The sequence below is a fragment of the Rhododendron vialii genome, chromosome 7a (assembly GCF_030253575.1).
Source record: "Rhododendron vialii isolate Sample 1 chromosome 7a, ASM3025357v1".
Taxonomy (NCBI): Eukaryota; Viridiplantae; Streptophyta; class Magnoliopsida; order Ericales; family Ericaceae; genus Rhododendron; species Rhododendron vialii.
In genome coordinates this window covers 13822499-13839203 of record NC_080563.1, presented here as the reverse complement: position 1 = coordinate 13839203, position 16705 = coordinate 13822499, and the positions used below count along the sequence as shown (strand labels likewise).

Here is a 16705-nt window from a genome sequence, read left to right as displayed (position 1 = left end):
TACAACCAAATTTACGACTGACCAGGTTAGTTATTACTGTTGTTATTGTACATATTTGGTACTTTTTTTGAGAGTAGGCTGCATAGTGTTGTGCTTATACGTATTCATTTTTTTTGTTATAGATATTTGAAACTAGAGCTGTCATGTTAGATTGGGTGCAGAGAGTTGGTAAGAAAAATGGTTTTGTGATTGTCATAAGTAAATCTGCTAGTATAAAGGGTAACAAGATGCCGAAATGCATTCTTATTTGTGAAAGGGGAGGATTGTACAAACTGCCACCGGAACGTGAATGGGCTCAAGTACGACGGGACTGTAACGACTCTGATTTTCGGTAAATAAAATTTTTGTTAAATATTTGAATTTTATTTTAATTACTTGAATTTGCTTTTAAAATTTCTTTTTAATTTCTAATAATCCGTCATAATTAGATTTGAGACTTATAAAATTTTATCTTTTCGCATCGAACAATTTAGTCATTTTCTAAAGACAATGATGCTTAAAAAAACACTTGTATATTTTCCTAACGAGTTAAATAAAATCTTTAAATTACATTTCTCGGCTAGAAATCCTACTTGGCAAGTAGAATTAGCTTCCAACCGATTAGTTAGAGAAACTTAACTACCAAATTACCTAGTTACATTCTTCTAACCATAGATGGACCTTTTTGACTGTCTTTGAGCCTTGTGAACTAATGAGCATCCAATATTGTAGATACTTGGTATGGAAAAATGACTAAGACCCTGTAGGCCCCTTAAAATCTGTCTAAGTATGGAAAAATGACTTTCTAAAAAAGTTTTGATTTTCGAGATAAAAAATGGCGGTAATTGATCCTTGAATTTTTCTATGAGTAACTACAAAGTTGCAAGGTTTTATTTAAAGTGCAAGGTCATGTTTTGAGTCATTTTCTCTTGAGAAAAATGTGCAGTTTTTTGTTTTGTACTAAAAGTGGGGGGTTGACATTTTGATTTAATTGGAATCTTGAAATTCTGGTAATGCCATTGTTTCCAAATGGAGGGTACTTTCTTATTTTCATTAAATAAATTAAAGTAAAGAAAAGGTAAAAGAAATGTTTAAAATGTAGTCTTTACTTAACTTTAGAGAATGAAAATAAGATGCTAAGGAGCTGTGAAGCTGCTGGGGGCTGCCTGCTAAAGCTGAGGCCAGGATACAGGGGAAGCTTCAGCGTATCGATATGGTTATCGGAGTATCGATACTTCATTAAAACAGAGAGAAGTCCAGCTTTCATCGTATCGATACGCTGTTCTCCGTATCGATACGATTTTGTGTGTATCGATACGGGTCGTCTACAGGGAATCCTGGGTTTCAGAGCAAGACAGAACCGTATCGAAACGGCTTTGGAGTATCGATATGAGAGGCTTACCGACTTACTTTTTGACAACTTTTAACTATCCATAAGTGACAACTTTCTACTTTTGGTGTGTTTCTGGATAATTTGGAGGAGAGAGAGAGTCTTTTTGTATAAATAGGACCTCTCTCTCTTTATTAGCTAACACATTATTTTCTTAAGATTTACTCCATTAATGTCTTTTTAAGCTTTCTTAGTTAATTTCCTTGAGAACTCAAGTAAGTCTTTCTCGTTTATTGTTTTGTCGTGTGTTAATATTATAGCTACGAACTAGATCTTTCTTAATCTCAAGTTTATTTTCGTTTCCGTCGGTTAAATATCATGTCTCGTTTTTATACTTTCTTTTGTGCTTTAGCTATGATTGAGTAGTTGTTTGGTTAAGTCTTGGGGTAATCTTTCCCAATGACTTAGGTGGTTATTTGGTTCTCGAACCCTCGAGCTTAAAATCATGGTTTTCGGAATTGAACTAAACCTAGCCATTTTGGTCTAAGCGAGGGGTGTTAACTTCTTAATATGTCGTTTAGTCAAGCGGTCTTGGCAAGCGGCATATTGAGGGCTCGTGGCCTCCTACGTATTAGATACATTAGCAAAAATAGGTTTGCTTAGCTCCGCTTAATCATATCTTTCTTTAAACATAATCGTTAAAGCCAAATCTTCCGGGCGTGAGCACGCGGTCGTGACTCTTGCTTGAGTTATATTGAGAGCCGGTAACGGCCTTAGTCAAGGGTTAGACGATCCCTAGACTTGCCTCTTTTAATTTATAAAGCTCTTTTCTAATATGTTGCTTTAGCCTTTCCACCATTCAAAGCAAAACCAAGTTGGCCGTCTTAAACGCCACAAACCACCTTATAAAACCTACAATCCGATTAAGTTATATTCGAATTCCCTGTGGTACGATCCCGGTCTTACCGATTTATTATGCTACCGACGATCTAGCCCTACACTTGGGGTTTTTCTCAACCTTATTTGAAGGCGAGGTTTCGGAGGATAAGCATGAACCCATCCAAACCCTAATTAAACCTTTTGAACCAAGGATGTAATCATTGCACTTTCATGATTAGTCAATTCTTGACTTTATTCTTCATCATTGCATCTTTCTAGTGTATCTTTTCTCTTTACCCATTGAACGATAATTGTTAGAAAAATTCTTACGCTTTGTGTAATAGGTTTTGTTTCCAATCATTTAGTTAGGCAAATCTAAGTACCAATTAACTTAGTTACATTTCCCTAGCATTTAAAAACCATTGGACAAAGATAGTAATCATGATATTCCAAAAGTAGCACTCATAACCTACTTTAATCATGACTACTTGACCATAGACTTACTTTCTAGGAAACTATTAGCCATTGGTCCATAAGATTACCTTTAAAAGCTTAACCTTTAATCATGACCTACCTTAGCCTTATAAGCCTACTTGGACCTAACCATGTCTAGTCACATCAAGACCTTACTTCTCATCATTATTCTTTTATCTATTGGATAATAATTGATAGGAAAATTTTTATCCATTGGACAATAGACATTAGAAATTGCCAATGAATGTATTGACTTGACAAGACAAGCCATACCAAAGGTAGTCATCATTTAGCTTCCAAAAGAAGCAACCTTAATCATGCCATGCATGCAAGCCTAGGAAGAATAGCCTTGAACCTAATTTCCCTCCTAGACTTACTTTCCTAGATTTTTCTAGATGTACATATATGATAGTACTAGAGAGAGAGAGAGAGAGAGAGAGAGAGAGAGAGAGCAGGCCCGGCCCTGAGTTTTACGGGGCCCTAGGCGATCAATCAATTTGGGGCCCTTCACATCTACAAATGAAATATTTTCAAAAAATACAAATTATCCCAAATCTAAGACTTGCAAATACTTATATGGCCATGTCACAAAAATTACAGTACAATAACTAATAACTATCACTTGAACATTGCTCTTCTTGCATTTTTAGAGGCAAATAAATCAATTAAGCTTCCATAGTCTAGTTTTGCTGTGAAATCATTTTCAATGGATAGCATGGCTAACCCATTCAACCTTTCTTGTGACATGGTTGATCGAAGATAATTCTTGATTAGTTTCAACTTTGAAAAGTTTCTTTCCCCCGATGCAACTGTAACCGGAATAGTCAAAAGTATTCTATAAGCAATCCATGAATTCGGAAAACAATTGTCCATAGTCTTCAAATGATTGAGCACTTCAATTGGTTTGTTGACTTCCTTTGGCAATCCATCTTTCAAGACTTTCAGCTCCAAAGATAACTCTTTTCCATCAATATCTGAAACCCCACCATGTTTTCAAAATCTTTCAAGGTTCTCACAGCAAGTCTTCACAAATTCATCGCTGGTCTTTTTCAAGTTAAACAAAAAACCAAAGTTTGCCTCATATACTTTGAATTGCTCAAACCTATTCTTGAGTGACGAAAGATCTTTGTCAACAATATACAAGAAGTAATTAACTCTGAAGGATTCTTCAACCGATTGGGTCACTTCTTCACTAATATCCTCGTCAAATTGTTTCTTTCTGCAAATAATGCATTTTTCAACAAATGAAGGTTCAATTTTCATTTCACTTGCCATTTCTTTAGCTTCAACCATTGCCTCCACGAAACCATTTTCTCTATACCTTTCAAAATAGGTAATAAGTCCTTTCAATTGCTTTACAGCAACATCTATATCCATATCTTCACTTTGAAGGAGCTTGCTAACAGAGTTAACAACAAACAACAAATTGTACCAAATAGCAATGCAAAACAAGAACTCAAAATTCTCAAGTTCATGAGTAACTAGGGATTTAGCTTCACTCTTTGCCAACGCCTCTGTGGTAGTATTTGCCAAGATAACTAAAGCATCTCTTATTTGTGGAGCATGGTACCTTAGTGGTTTGACACTTTCAATGCGACTTTCCCAACGCGTTTGTGACAATTGCTTAACTGTGAAACCTTCCACATTATCTTTCAAAATAGCCCATCGTTGAACGGAAGATGCAAACAAAACATATATCCGTTGTACCACACCAAAGAAAGTTTTTGCTTTAGAGGAAGAGTTGGCCATATCACAAAGCACAAGGTTGAGATTATGACAACCACATGGCGTATAGAATGCTCTAGGATTAAGCTCAAGTACTCTTGTTTGAACGCCTTTGTTTTTTCCTTTCATGTTAGAACCATTGTCGTATCCTTGTCCTCTTAAATCACCAATATCAAGTTCAAGGCTAACTAACGCTTCTTGAAGTTCACCAAAAAGTCCCATTCCTGTTGTATCATCCACCTTCAAAAATTCCAAAAAAAAACTCTTTTACCATAATTGGACTTGTTGAAACATCCACACATCACAAAACAAGAGACATTTGTTCTTGATGGCTTATATCCGGAGTACAATCAAGTATGACTGAAAAATATTTCGCTTGTTTGATTTTTGACACAATTGCAGTTTTGACTTCCCCGGCCAACAATTGTATCCATTCATTTTGAATTTTGTGACTCAAATAATGGTAATGAATCTCACCCTTTTCTATCTGCCGCAAGTGCTCTTGCATTGTTGGTTCAAACTCGGCAATCATTTCAACTGTGCTTAAAAAAACTCCATTGCTCTCTTCATAAATCTTCTCATGGCTTCCATGAAAAGGCAAATTATTCTTCGCAAGGAATTTCACAATAGCAATTATCATCAATAATACTCGTCTCTTTCTTTGCTAACTTGGTCTTGTGCACTCTTATCTATTGTTTGATTCTTCCCCAATCTTTTCTCTAGCTCAATCCATTTGCTCATGCAAGTAATGTGCTCGTTACTACTTTCATGGCCTTTAAGTCTCTCACCAATATTTTTCCAATCTTTAAATCCTTCAGTAGCTAATTGAGTCTTATTTCCTTCTTGCTTAAACAACTTACAACAAAAGAAAAAAACTCTATCCAAAACCTCCGAGTATATTAGCCATTTCCTATCAAGTTTTTCTCCATTTGTTAAATGCCGAATGTAATGAATGGAGGAGAAATGCCTGGCATTAGCGTCCTTAGGGAAGTTGACGTCACAATCTCTTCTCACAGGACCTCTCTCTACTAATAAATCTCGTAAATTTTGATCAATATTTTTCAAATTACTCGGATCATCAATATTCAAAGGTTCATATTCGACATTCATCTCCTCATCTTGATTGGCTTCTCCACTCCCTAAATTCCCATTTCCTTCTTCATTCACCAAGTTTTCGTTTTCGTTATTCACCAAACTTTCAACTTCTTCATTCACCAAATTTTCATTTTCATTATTCTCCAAACCTTCATCTTCTTTATTTTCCAAGTCTTCAACCGAATGTTCTATCGGTTTACTGGCCGTAACGAATTTATCAATAGCCCCTGTTTGAGATTTGAGTAAACTTTCGACTCTTTGCTTCTTTTTTCTCTTTTCATATCCAGACGGGTAACATATTTTAAGCTTCATGATAAGCTGGGGTAAAAGGAAAAAAGAAGAAGGGTATTAATCATGTAACACACTTTCTCTTGTTCTACTGATCGATTAAAGCAAATTTTATTAGACTAAGATATATACAATGTTAGGTTATCAATGAACTCTCCTATATGCCTATTTTATTCTATATGCACCACCACATTCCAACATATTTTATTCTAAAGGAATAAGAAACAAGAGCACAACCCTATTTTCGAATAGGCTGATTGCTAAATCGGCTGATGGCTTTATTCTAAAGGAATAAAAAACAAGAGCACAACCCTATTTCAAAGCAAATCACACGGCTGAATCAGATGGCCTTAAGGCCCTTAACCCTATTTTCCAGCAATTAAACAAATAGTTTTCAATTTCCCAAATCCATAAATAAATAATACTTGCAAAAGACAAAAGCATAAACAAATGCCCAAAGCCCATACCTGGTAGTCTGGTCGATTGATTTCTTGCCGAGTTGCCGCGAAAACTGATTATTGTATTCACGTTTTTACCTCTTCAAGAATCAAGGGTAGGAGCTAAAAGTATTTTGGGGCTTTGTTGGGTTAGGGTTACAAGTAGGAATGTAGGAGATGAAATTTGTGGGTGAGACTGAGAGACAGAGAGAGACTAGAGAAGGTGAGAGGAGAAGCTGAGCCGCCGACGTTGGGTTGGGTAACTTGGCGTTTTCAAATTTCAATTCTTGCTATGAGAGTCTGAGACCAGAGGCAGAGAAAGACGACGTTGGGTGGTTCTATTTTGTTTTTTTGTTTTCTTTTTTTCCTTTTAAGATTTGTCTCAGGAATTTCAGAATTGGGCCGAAAAAATCTTTTGGGCCTTGTTTTAAAATGGGGCCTCACTCAGTTAAGGTAACTTTGGGTACAAATTTTGGGCCTAAAGACTCCTAATCTAGTATACTAACTTATAATGGTGAGGGGCCCCAATTTTGGGCCTTTTTGGGGGGGCCCTAGGCCACCGCCTGGTGGGCCTAGGCCCAAGGCCGGCCCTGAGAGAGAGCGGCGAGGGGGGGGGGGGGGGAGGGAGGGAGAGAGAGAGGCTGAGAGTGAGAGGTGGAGTGTGTGCATGTGTTTTGTTCACTTCCACAAGGTACCTTTAGCCTTAAGCCTATTTATGATTTGCCAACCCATTTCTAGTCAAATTCTAGCATAGAATCCTAGCCTTTAATCATCCTAGACCTAGGCTATAATCACCTAGATTCACCTAGAAAGCCTAAGATCCTAGTTAGTTTATAGCATTAAACCTAAAAGGATTGGACAAGACAAGTCATGGAAGGCTTTCAAGCATGATTTGACATGACCATGGAGCAAATCCATGGTAGAGAGAGAGAGAGAGAGAAAGAGAGAGAGAGGGAGTCCGGCCATGAAGGAGGGAGAGAGGGCCAAATTTTGCTATAAATAGGACCCTTGTCTAAGCATTCAACTCATACCTTCATCCTCCAACTTCTCTCTCTAAGAAAGCTTGTGTTTTTACTTCTTCTTGCTTAGTTTTTCCTTGTTCTTGGAGTTCTTCCTAAGTTCTTCAAGAAACTTATCCTAAAACCACCATTCGATCCATAAAGTTGAGTAGTTTTAGTCACAAAGTAGTTTCGAGAGAACCTTTTCTCTTTCGAAGCTACCGGAAGCCAACCGTAGGAAGTTACTCTGTCCAAATTACACATTCTCTCCGTAGTCGCCACTACCGCCAAGAAGAAAGGTAGAGTCTCTTTGTCCACCAACTCCAAGTATAACGTAGAACCGTATATTGGAAGTATAAGTAGAATTTCCGTATATAAGGTTATCTATCCCCTATAAGTTTGAAACGCATGAAAATTTGTAAACTTATTCTCGCTAATGGAAGTATGAACTTATTGGAATAATCAACTTTTACTCTAGTAAACATGTGTTGTTTTGAATTTCCCACAAAGGAAGAAAGAACGGTTTTTCAAAGGATAAGACTTTATCGTTGATAGAAGTATTCATATTTTGATCTTTAGATGGTTATGAGCATGTATTATGAATTATTTGTATTACTTGTCTTATTGTAAAGCATAAGTGATTTTCACTCTAAAGGCGTCCGTACACGTGGCGTTATGCTTTAAGTTGTGATTTGAGCATGCTCAGTAATATAGAGTTGGATGATCTTGCTAGTTTAGTTTCAAGATTACAATAAATGATTTATGATTTCATATGTGAAAAGTCTTACTGCGGAGTCGTTGCATGAAAACGTGACACGAAAATCAAGAAAGTTAGAAACATGACACCTAGGGTGTGGTTAATGAAAAGACGAGTTTTGGAAAGGTGAAATGTTTTGGAAACCACAATGTGGCCGGACGTGGTAACCCATTGTGTGGTGTGTGTTTTGTGTGCCAATGGAAACCCGGTGCGGCGAAACTATTGTGAGGATACTCGGGAGACCGGAACGACATAATTGAGGTTGGGTGTGTGGTTTGGTTATCTGAGGAGAGGAGCCAATGCAAAGTGTGCCAATAGAAACCCGGTGCGGTAGAACCATTGTGAGGATACTCGGAAGACCAGAACGGCGGAACCGAGGTTGGGTGTGTTAAAATAACGGTTTTGGAAATGTTGATTTGGTTAATGAAAGGTGAAACTAGTGACACGGTCTACGAGGAGTCGCGTAGGAGAAACTCAAAAAATCATGAACACCAACGTTAGTTGAATAATGAATGCGGAAGTGTCATTATTAACTATTTTGTCAAATATGTATGAACTATGTGGAAATCATTGAACTTGTGATCGTTTGTTCGTAAGTTAAGGGTTAGTTGGTATAGGTTACTCTATTGAGCTTTTGTAGCTCACGGTGTTACCTTTTGGTGACCCTGACATATTATATTAGTGGCGACACTAGTATAATGTGTCAGATCTTATAGACGAACAGGGTGAACTCTACACCTCGGAAGCTTTTGGAGCCGAGTAGCTGGCCAAAATGGAAGAAGATGCGAAGCAGTAGATAGGAACCCTAGTTTACCCCTCCTTTTGTTGAATAAAAGTACTCTTTTGATAATCATGCTGTAATATTGAGCCAGACTCCATTTAAATTTCAATGAAATTATCCATTTAACGTTCCCAAAATTCGGGGTGTTACAGGGACCTTTTCCAAGAGATTAAACAAAATTGGATCATGTACGATCAGCTTTATCCAGAACGTGATTATGTATACCAGGTGTTACTAAGACTTCGTTGCTTCCAGCCATCGGCACCAGAGGATCATTGGATGGATTCTATACCATTTGGACTTTTCATCGCATCAACGTACAACGTTGTACTGTATACATTTGATAGGATTGCTTCAAGTTGTCTTACTTACTTGCCGTTGAGCTCTCATCCAGTTCCATTCACAGAGCGCAAAAATATAGCTATTGGCCATGTTAATGGCAATCACTTCGTGCAAGTTTTCCTATACCCTCGTTATCTTGTACCACCCATCATCATATGGTGGAGGCAAAATCCATCAGTCGAAGCACGCGGATGGACTCATCCTAATGAAGCACGTCTTCAATTGTGGTACGAAGTAATGGAAATAGATCCGCTGGGACGACAACCACAATTTGGCAGAAATATTGACTAAATTTGTGTATATGTTTATGTTCATGTATTGTTTCTATATACTCAATTATAATTAAATAAAGTTTGATTTCAGTTTGCATTATTGACTGTTTAGATAAATATAAAGTAAATTTTAGTAGATTCAACATACATAATTTACTTAAAAAACTTAAATATAGAAGTTTAAAAAAAAATGAAGGACAAAAAAATAAAAACAAAGAGATAATATATTGGGCCCAAAAAAAAATTGATTTAAACACATTATTTCATATTCAATATTAGACTTGTTTGATAGGTTTGTTGAGTAGATAAAAAAAATATAAAATTTATTAATAATATACGTGAAAAAAAAGTTATTAGCATTTAAAATTTTATATAACAAAAAAAAAACGAGAGAGGAGGGAGGGGGGGGGGGGGGGGGAGGGTGGTAAAAGGGGAAAGGGAAGGGAGGGGCCCGAGTCTAGGGGACTCTGACACCGAAGGGGTGATTAACAGCACTCGTTTCTTTCTCTCTTTTCTGCTGCATTTTTTTTAAGAAAATTGGTGGGACCCACCGCCACTTAGGTGAGCGGTGGGTGGAGCGGTAGACTTCTTGTATGGCTTAAAAGCCATTTGCTTTTTTTTCTTCTTCTTATTTTTTGAATTCACATTGGTTAGTTTTTTGTTAATTTTTTAAGGATTATTGCTTTGTCGTGATGAGAGAAATCTAAAAAGTAAAAAATTACGATTAAAACCCAATTTTTTAAATAAAGAAAAAAATAAGCCAAATTTTTTTTGCCTTTATTAAAAAAATTAGCTTTTGATTGTAATTTTTACTTTTTAAATTCCTCTCATCATGGTGAAATAATGATCCTCAAAAAATTAACAAATGCGAAAAAAAATTGAATAAGGACAAAAAAAAGAAAGAAGAAGGCTTATTAAGCCGAACAAGCCGGTAGGAATAGACCACGAATGAATAAGTTGTGAATGGGTATGTTTGACCTCGTTTTCTTAATTTGAAAACAATCAATCCAATAATTATTGCAATTACCATTTTGCCTTTCATAGTACATTTACACTGACAACTAAAATTACATACAGACTTGGAGTACAACATGATTCAGATAGGAACTATACTTTTAAACCCATTTGACAAAAACTCACACCAATTTTCTAGTCAGCTCTTATAGCAAAACGGAGTTACCAATATTTATCTTGATTTTTGGCAGATTTGAAAAGAATCCTTCAACCCTAATCTAGAATACCCATGGAATCGTCACAACGCCTTGTCTAGAAGAATACCCACGGAATCGCTACAAATCCTAACCAAATAGAACGGAATTTTGAAACAGAGGTTAGGAAACACAGCAAAAAATCCAATAATGTAACGAAATTTTGGCTATGTTTGGAACCTATAGAAAATAAAAGAGAAGAAAGGAAAATAAAAAAATTTCTTTTAGGGGGTGTTTGGTTCCTATGCCTGGGAAAGGAAAAGAAAATAGAAAGGAAAAGAAAGGAGAAAGCTTGATCTGGAACGCTGAGGAAAATGAAAAGAAATGAGAAAGCTCTCAGGTGTGATTAAAGGTAGTTAAATTTTTTTTTATTACCTTTCCATTCTCCTCTTGAAACCAAATAAGAGAAATTTATTTTCCTCATAGTTTCTTTTTATTTTCTTTCTACAACCAAATAAGAGAAAAGAATCCATTTTTTTTCACATTTTCCCTCTCTTTTCTTTTCTTTTCCTTTCCTTTCCACAAGTTCCAAATAGAGCCTTACTTTTTGGTTGAAATAAGTGGGGATCTACCACAGCTGAGTTGTACGGTGGAGTGGGGCGTTTCCACGACTTCATGTGAAGATGTAATGGAGACTTCCAGTTGGCGTGCTATTGGAAGAATAAATTGGTTGATTTGTGTAAGGGGTGTGGAGAGAGAGAGAGAGAGAGAGAGATAGAGAGAGAGAGAGAGAGAGAGAGAGAGAGAGAGAGAGAGAGTCATCCGAGCCAAGATGAGAAGTGGTGCGGCTGTTGTGTGGTGCGGGGAGGGGCAAATGGGTCTAAGTGAAGTTTTTGAACACCCAAAGTGAAATTAACACCAACCTGCAGGTACAAAATGTAATTTACACTTTCTTCTCTCCCTCTTTTTAGGCCGGTGATTTCAGCGCGGGAGATTTGAAAATTTACAGAAAATCTGAAACATTATTCATTGCTTTTGGTACTTGCATGTTTAACCAAGAAATGCAGGAGAGAAAACAAAAGACGAGAAACAAAATTCATTTTTCTAGAGAGAGAGAGAGAGATGGCTAAACGATCAAACCCTTTTCCCCAACCCTCTGATTTCTCTCTCCTGATTGCTTCGCATTCTCAGGTGACAAGATTATTCCTCTTCGCACCTTCCACTTCCCTCTTTGCTTTGTTTTCTTACTGATTGTGAGTTTTGTTCTGTTTGGTTGCATAGAAAGCTAAGATCTGTATCAAAAATCTTCTGTTTTTACTTTCTCAGCAACCAAACGGAGCATTAAAACTTAAGTACGTTTGTGCTTTCAATAATCTATTTGTCTACAGGTTCTCGCTGCCGTGGACTCTCTTTCAAATCCATCTGGTTAGTATTTCTTCTACGAAAAGACTGTTATTTCAAAGAAATCGTAAGCCCTGTTTGGATGCTAAGAAAACCCAAAACTTTAACGAGACTAACGCTGAGGGATATACAATTTCATAGTATATGTGGGATCCAAGTGATGATTCCACACTCCAGTCCCGAGGCTGATGTACACCTCATGCTTTATGAAACTATAAATTAAGGTTCATATTTGGTCAAACAAGCCCTTTACGGGATTAATAATGGAGAAATATAATCCGACAGGCGTCAGGCTATATAATGCCATGTGACTAACAATGATGGGATTAGTATTATCCCACATTGTGTGGGACTATATAGCACGATTCGTGCTTAGTCTAGACCGCAAGAATTTTAACCAGACACTGAATATGTAACTCTATTGGATATATAGTACAATTCGATGCTCACACCTGGTCTGGTCAAACAAAAGAACCCTATCTGCCTCGAAAAATCAGGGCTTATTCCTGTGTGCTGATGATTTTAAGGGTTTTCAGAGCCTCCTGATATTAGGAACTGGTTCTCAAGCTATGCGTACGAGTCTCCAGAAATGAATTCTGATTTGCAAGGATATGGTTTTGGAGAAAGTGGTTGTGTGGAAGAGGGGATTGATGGCGAAGAGAAGACAAAAGGAAACGATGAGACTTTTGGGAGGTTTCAGAAAATCAGAAACAAGGATGGTTTAGTTCTGGTTGAGAAAGCAGCTTCAATTGGGTTTGAAAAATCTAATAACCCTACGGGAGATTACGACCATCGAATCAAGAACGCAAGTCAGGTACTCCTTTATGTTGTATATGTTTGTTCCTCCCCCTCTTCACCCCTTTTGGGTGAATTGATTTGAGATTTTTTTTTAATTCCTTTAAAGAAAATGTTATGTTTATCTAAGTTTGTCTAATGATCAGTCTAGTCTAATTCAAGGACTTTTGGAGACATTTGAGCAGATTACATGCGAATAGCCTGATGTGATGTAAAATTTCAGATGTGCTAAAAGAGTAGACTGTATATGTATTTCTAAGGAATTTGGATTGACAATTCTTTAAGGTTATTCTCTAATCAACCTCAATGGGTTGGTGGAGTGGGAGGATAATACTAAGTTAAAGGCTTACTCCCAAGCTCGCAGATTCAACTCCCACCGCCAGAGGACCTTTGGGGCCATTGGAGGGTTGTCCGGGATTAATCAAGGTGCGCGTACATTGGCTTGACACCCGTTTAAAGAGGCTAATCACCATTTTGCCATCTAGTTATATCTATTCTGGAATCCTCCTCGTGGGTGGGTATAAGAGTATATTCAACCATATTAACTTCAGATTGAGTCTAATATGACTTGAGCTAGAAATATGGAGTCGTTCGTAAAATGGTAGAGCATCATGGAGGAGCATCCAGTACAAGTGTTTTGAACACCTTTGACAGCAGCCATTTTCTGGGGAGAATTTTTCCTTTTGCTTTGAAATTAGTCATCTAACACAGAACTTCGCTCATTAATTAGATATAACTAATCTGAACTTCAACTAATTTCATTTTTCTTCCAGACTTGTGTGCGCTTGTGAAACTAAACTTGTTATGGGTCAAATAAACGACAATAAGATAGATTTTTTAAAGAAAATTTGCCATTTCTAGAGTAGTGAACATGGAGTTCACAATATAAGTCAATCCAAGATCAAACTCATGTCTAGCCCTGGTCAAAAACTAAGTGTACATGGCTAGTTTTGTGGGAAAAGGGAATCGAAGGGATGCCTTACGAAGTGCAAACTAAGCACCATATTAATGTAACTGTTGTGAGATTCAAAACTTCATTTATCAATTGTACCACTCCCAATCTTAATTTCTTCGCACGCTTCTCATACAAATAGGAATTTTGAAGGTCCAAAACCTTACAAACTCAGTTTCTTTTTTGTTGCAGGTTATAGGTTCTTCAGACTCCCTCTCCCTTTCATCTGGTTTGTAACAACTCTACTGGATATTCATCTGGACTCCATATAATCTTCGGTTCCTGATTAATTGTACGAAAATAAGAAAAAAGATTAGTTGGAATCGTATCCAAACTTGGCTTCATAGGGCTGTTTAAGACTCTGAGTTCCTTTTCTTCTTCTACTTTCTGTGACAAACTAAACCGGTGCATATCCAGACCATCTAACATATTTTCTTTTATCGCTTAATTTGCTGTTCTAACAGAGCCTCTGGAAATTACAAGATGGTTTGCTAGCTACGTGTATGAATCTCCTGCAGTTGATACAAGTAATGCTTTCACAGATTCCGTTTCTACAGAAAGTGAAAGTGAGAGAGTGCCCTTTAATGCTGAAAAATGCAGCCAAGATAAAGGAGAGCACTTGACTGAGTTTACAAGTACGAAAAGGGATGTATTGGCTGCCGATAAGAACACATCTTCAAATGGTTTGGCTGAATGTAAGAGCTATGCTACTGACAAAAGCCGTTTCCACCAGTATAATAATGAGGTACTTTTGCCGAGCCTTTTTCCTTGTAGTCTTATTTCTTCTTGCTATTTTCATTTCCCAATAACTCACATAGTCGTTCATAGCTTGAAAAGTTCTGAAACACCTTTTGTCAAAATTACAAGTGTTATATGTTGTGGAGGCTCTTTGAATTGTAATCTAGACCTTGTGTTCATGATTCCAACTATATATTGTTAGTTTGTAACACTAGAGAAATTGTAGCTTCGAGCATCCTAGGTTATGGTTTTTGATTTGTATCTATCTTTTTGAATTCTATTTCCTAGTTCTTGCGTTGGGTTCTAGTATTCCTAACAAGTCTAATGTTTCATGAATAAATTATGAAGTTTTACTTACCCAAAAAAATTATGAAGCATTAACAGAGAACTCGAACCTTAACAACACTTTTTGTCCATTTCTTCGGAGAGGGGGCAGGTTCTTATCTACTTCTTAAGTTATTAGCTGACATAGAATCTCTAAATTAATGGTTTGGCACTTGGTACGAAATTAAGTTGGTAGTTTGATTATTAGTTGGATAACTGATCATCGGGAGAAGCTGATCAGAAAGATTCACGATTTTTTTGCTCTAGTGTTGTTTGTGCTAACATATTTTCGTTCTTGTCACTTTTCAGGATACTTTTAGTGTTGAACCTGTCAAAATGATTTCTGGACAGGAAGGAAAACCAACAAGAAATTATGATGATTGTTCAACCCAAAATGATGAAAAATCATGCTCAGACTGCCAAGTTCCCATTGGAAAGAACAACGGAAAATCTCCAAAAAAGTCTACTCGAAGGAGGGATTACGGGGAAATAAGAAAACCAGCTTGTGGAATCAACAAAGAAAACCAGGGAACCACTATTGCAGAAAATGGGTTTGTTTCGACGAGGAACGAGAGAAGAGAAAGGGTAAACCATGACAGTTCTTTGAAAAATTGTCTGACAAATGGAGTGACAGATTCATTAGCTGTTTTAAAAAGAAAGCCATTATCAGAAACAACCAATAATAATATCCGATGCACTGATTATTCAGAGATTACTGGAAAGTGGCAGTGTCCACAAAAGAGGAAGCCGAATCTTGGACCTCCTTTGAAGCAGCTTCGCCTTGAACAATGGGTTCACAGGGTATGAAAGCTTGTGAGTTGTGATGGAGAAAAAGGAGATTGGATTAGTTTTTAAGAGTGGTCATAACTCTTCTTTCTTTTTTATTTTTTGAACAGCCATAACTCTTCTTTCATGGCCTTAGAGTCCTCAGAGAGAATTTTCACTATGATGCGTTCTTATGTTGTTTGCAAAGGCCAGTTCAATCCATTGTCCTCATTTCATTGTTTATCCCATTTTATAAAGTCGTACCATTTTTCAGATCAAATAATATGGTAAATTTCGGATTCTCCACCATATCCAATTACGACAAATTTATAAATTATGTAATTCATACCTACGAAAATTTGCATCACAATATTCATGTATATATATGTATATACATGTATATGTACATTGTACTGTTATACTCCTGACGTTTGCCAAATCCTGTGGACAATGTCCACTTCAGGGAATTGAGAAGTTCATTTAAACTTTAGTATTAATGGATCTTAGGGACAAATAGCTACGTAGAGTTCCTTCATTTGGAGAAAACTGCTTAGATTTTTTCAGTTACATGTTGAACGTTGATACTAACATGTTCTTCACAGGGTCAGCTGGCAATAAGTTCGGCACGAGTTATTTGTGTCAGGCTTAATAAAGACATGGGATTTGCTTTGGCATTGGGACAAGATTGCTGGGAACAACACATGGAAACCAAAGGCTGCTTAGAAGGTTTGTCAGAATTTTTCTTAGAAATGAAGCATTAATATACTCGTGACTAAATAAACAAAAGGCTCATAAACTATGAAACGATTGCACCTCTACATGCTATTGGCCTTTGGGACCATCGCTTCCTTGAGAGAGCTCTTCAAGGTTTTTGAACTTTAGGTTTGACCCATTATTGTGGTCACGTTTGTATCTAGATTTGGTAACCATGTTCTCTGTTAATGTTAGTTGGGTGGTGTGGAATTGGTCAAGCCAAAAGAATAGTGCATGAGATCATCAATGATTCCAAACACAAGCAATACTGTAGAATAATTCAACTATGATTTTTCTAAACAATCTCACCAGACGTCGTACCAAACCATTTCTTAAAGCCATAAAACTCATTGAGCTTTGACAAATTTTCATGTTTTACTAACAGAGAACCACTGAAATACATATGATTTTCCTTGCTTGTGATGAAGCACCAAGAGAACATGTAAGCAAAATTTATTTTTTTTCACAATGG

The 16705-nt window shown here is 36.8% G+C and overlaps 3 protein-coding genes across 4 annotated transcripts; 1 reads left to right on the top strand and 2 right to left on the bottom strand.

Moving 5' to 3' along the window:
- Positions 1-3280: 3280 nt before the first annotated feature.
- Positions 3281-5027, bottom strand: LOC131332676 (uncharacterized). Its single transcript, XM_058366974.1, has 3 exons — positions 4865-5027; positions 3679-4611; positions 3281-3636 (listed from the first exon to the last, which is right to left on the bottom strand). Exons 1-3 carry the CDS (start codon positions 5025-5027, stop codon positions 3281-3283), a joined length of 1452 nt encoding a protein of 483 aa, XP_058222957.1.
- LOC131332675 (uncharacterized) lies at positions 5027-5794 on the bottom strand. The gene has a single exon (XM_058366973.1). It carries the CDS (start codon positions 5792-5794, stop codon positions 5027-5029), a length of 768 nt encoding a protein of 255 aa, XP_058222956.1.
- Positions 5795-11537: 5743 nt separating this feature from the next.
- On the top strand, positions 11538-16245 carry LOC131332083 (uncharacterized). Of its 2 annotated transcripts, none has more exons than XM_058366141.1 (6): positions 11538-11696; positions 11894-11930; positions 12443-12720; positions 13846-13882; positions 14118-14398; positions 16083-16245. In XM_058366141.1, the coding sequence occupies exons 1-6, from the start codon at positions 11628-11630 to the stop codon at positions 16239-16241; spliced, it is 861 nt and encodes a 286-aa protein (XP_058222124.1). In that variant the 5' UTR covers positions 11538-11627; the 3' UTR covers positions 16242-16245. The 2 variants fall into 2 exon arrangements, with proteins under 2 accessions (XP_058222124.1, XP_058222123.1); XM_058366140.1 differs by having other exon boundaries at positions 11561-11696; positions 15025-16245.
- Positions 16246-16705: the final 460 nt, after the last annotated feature.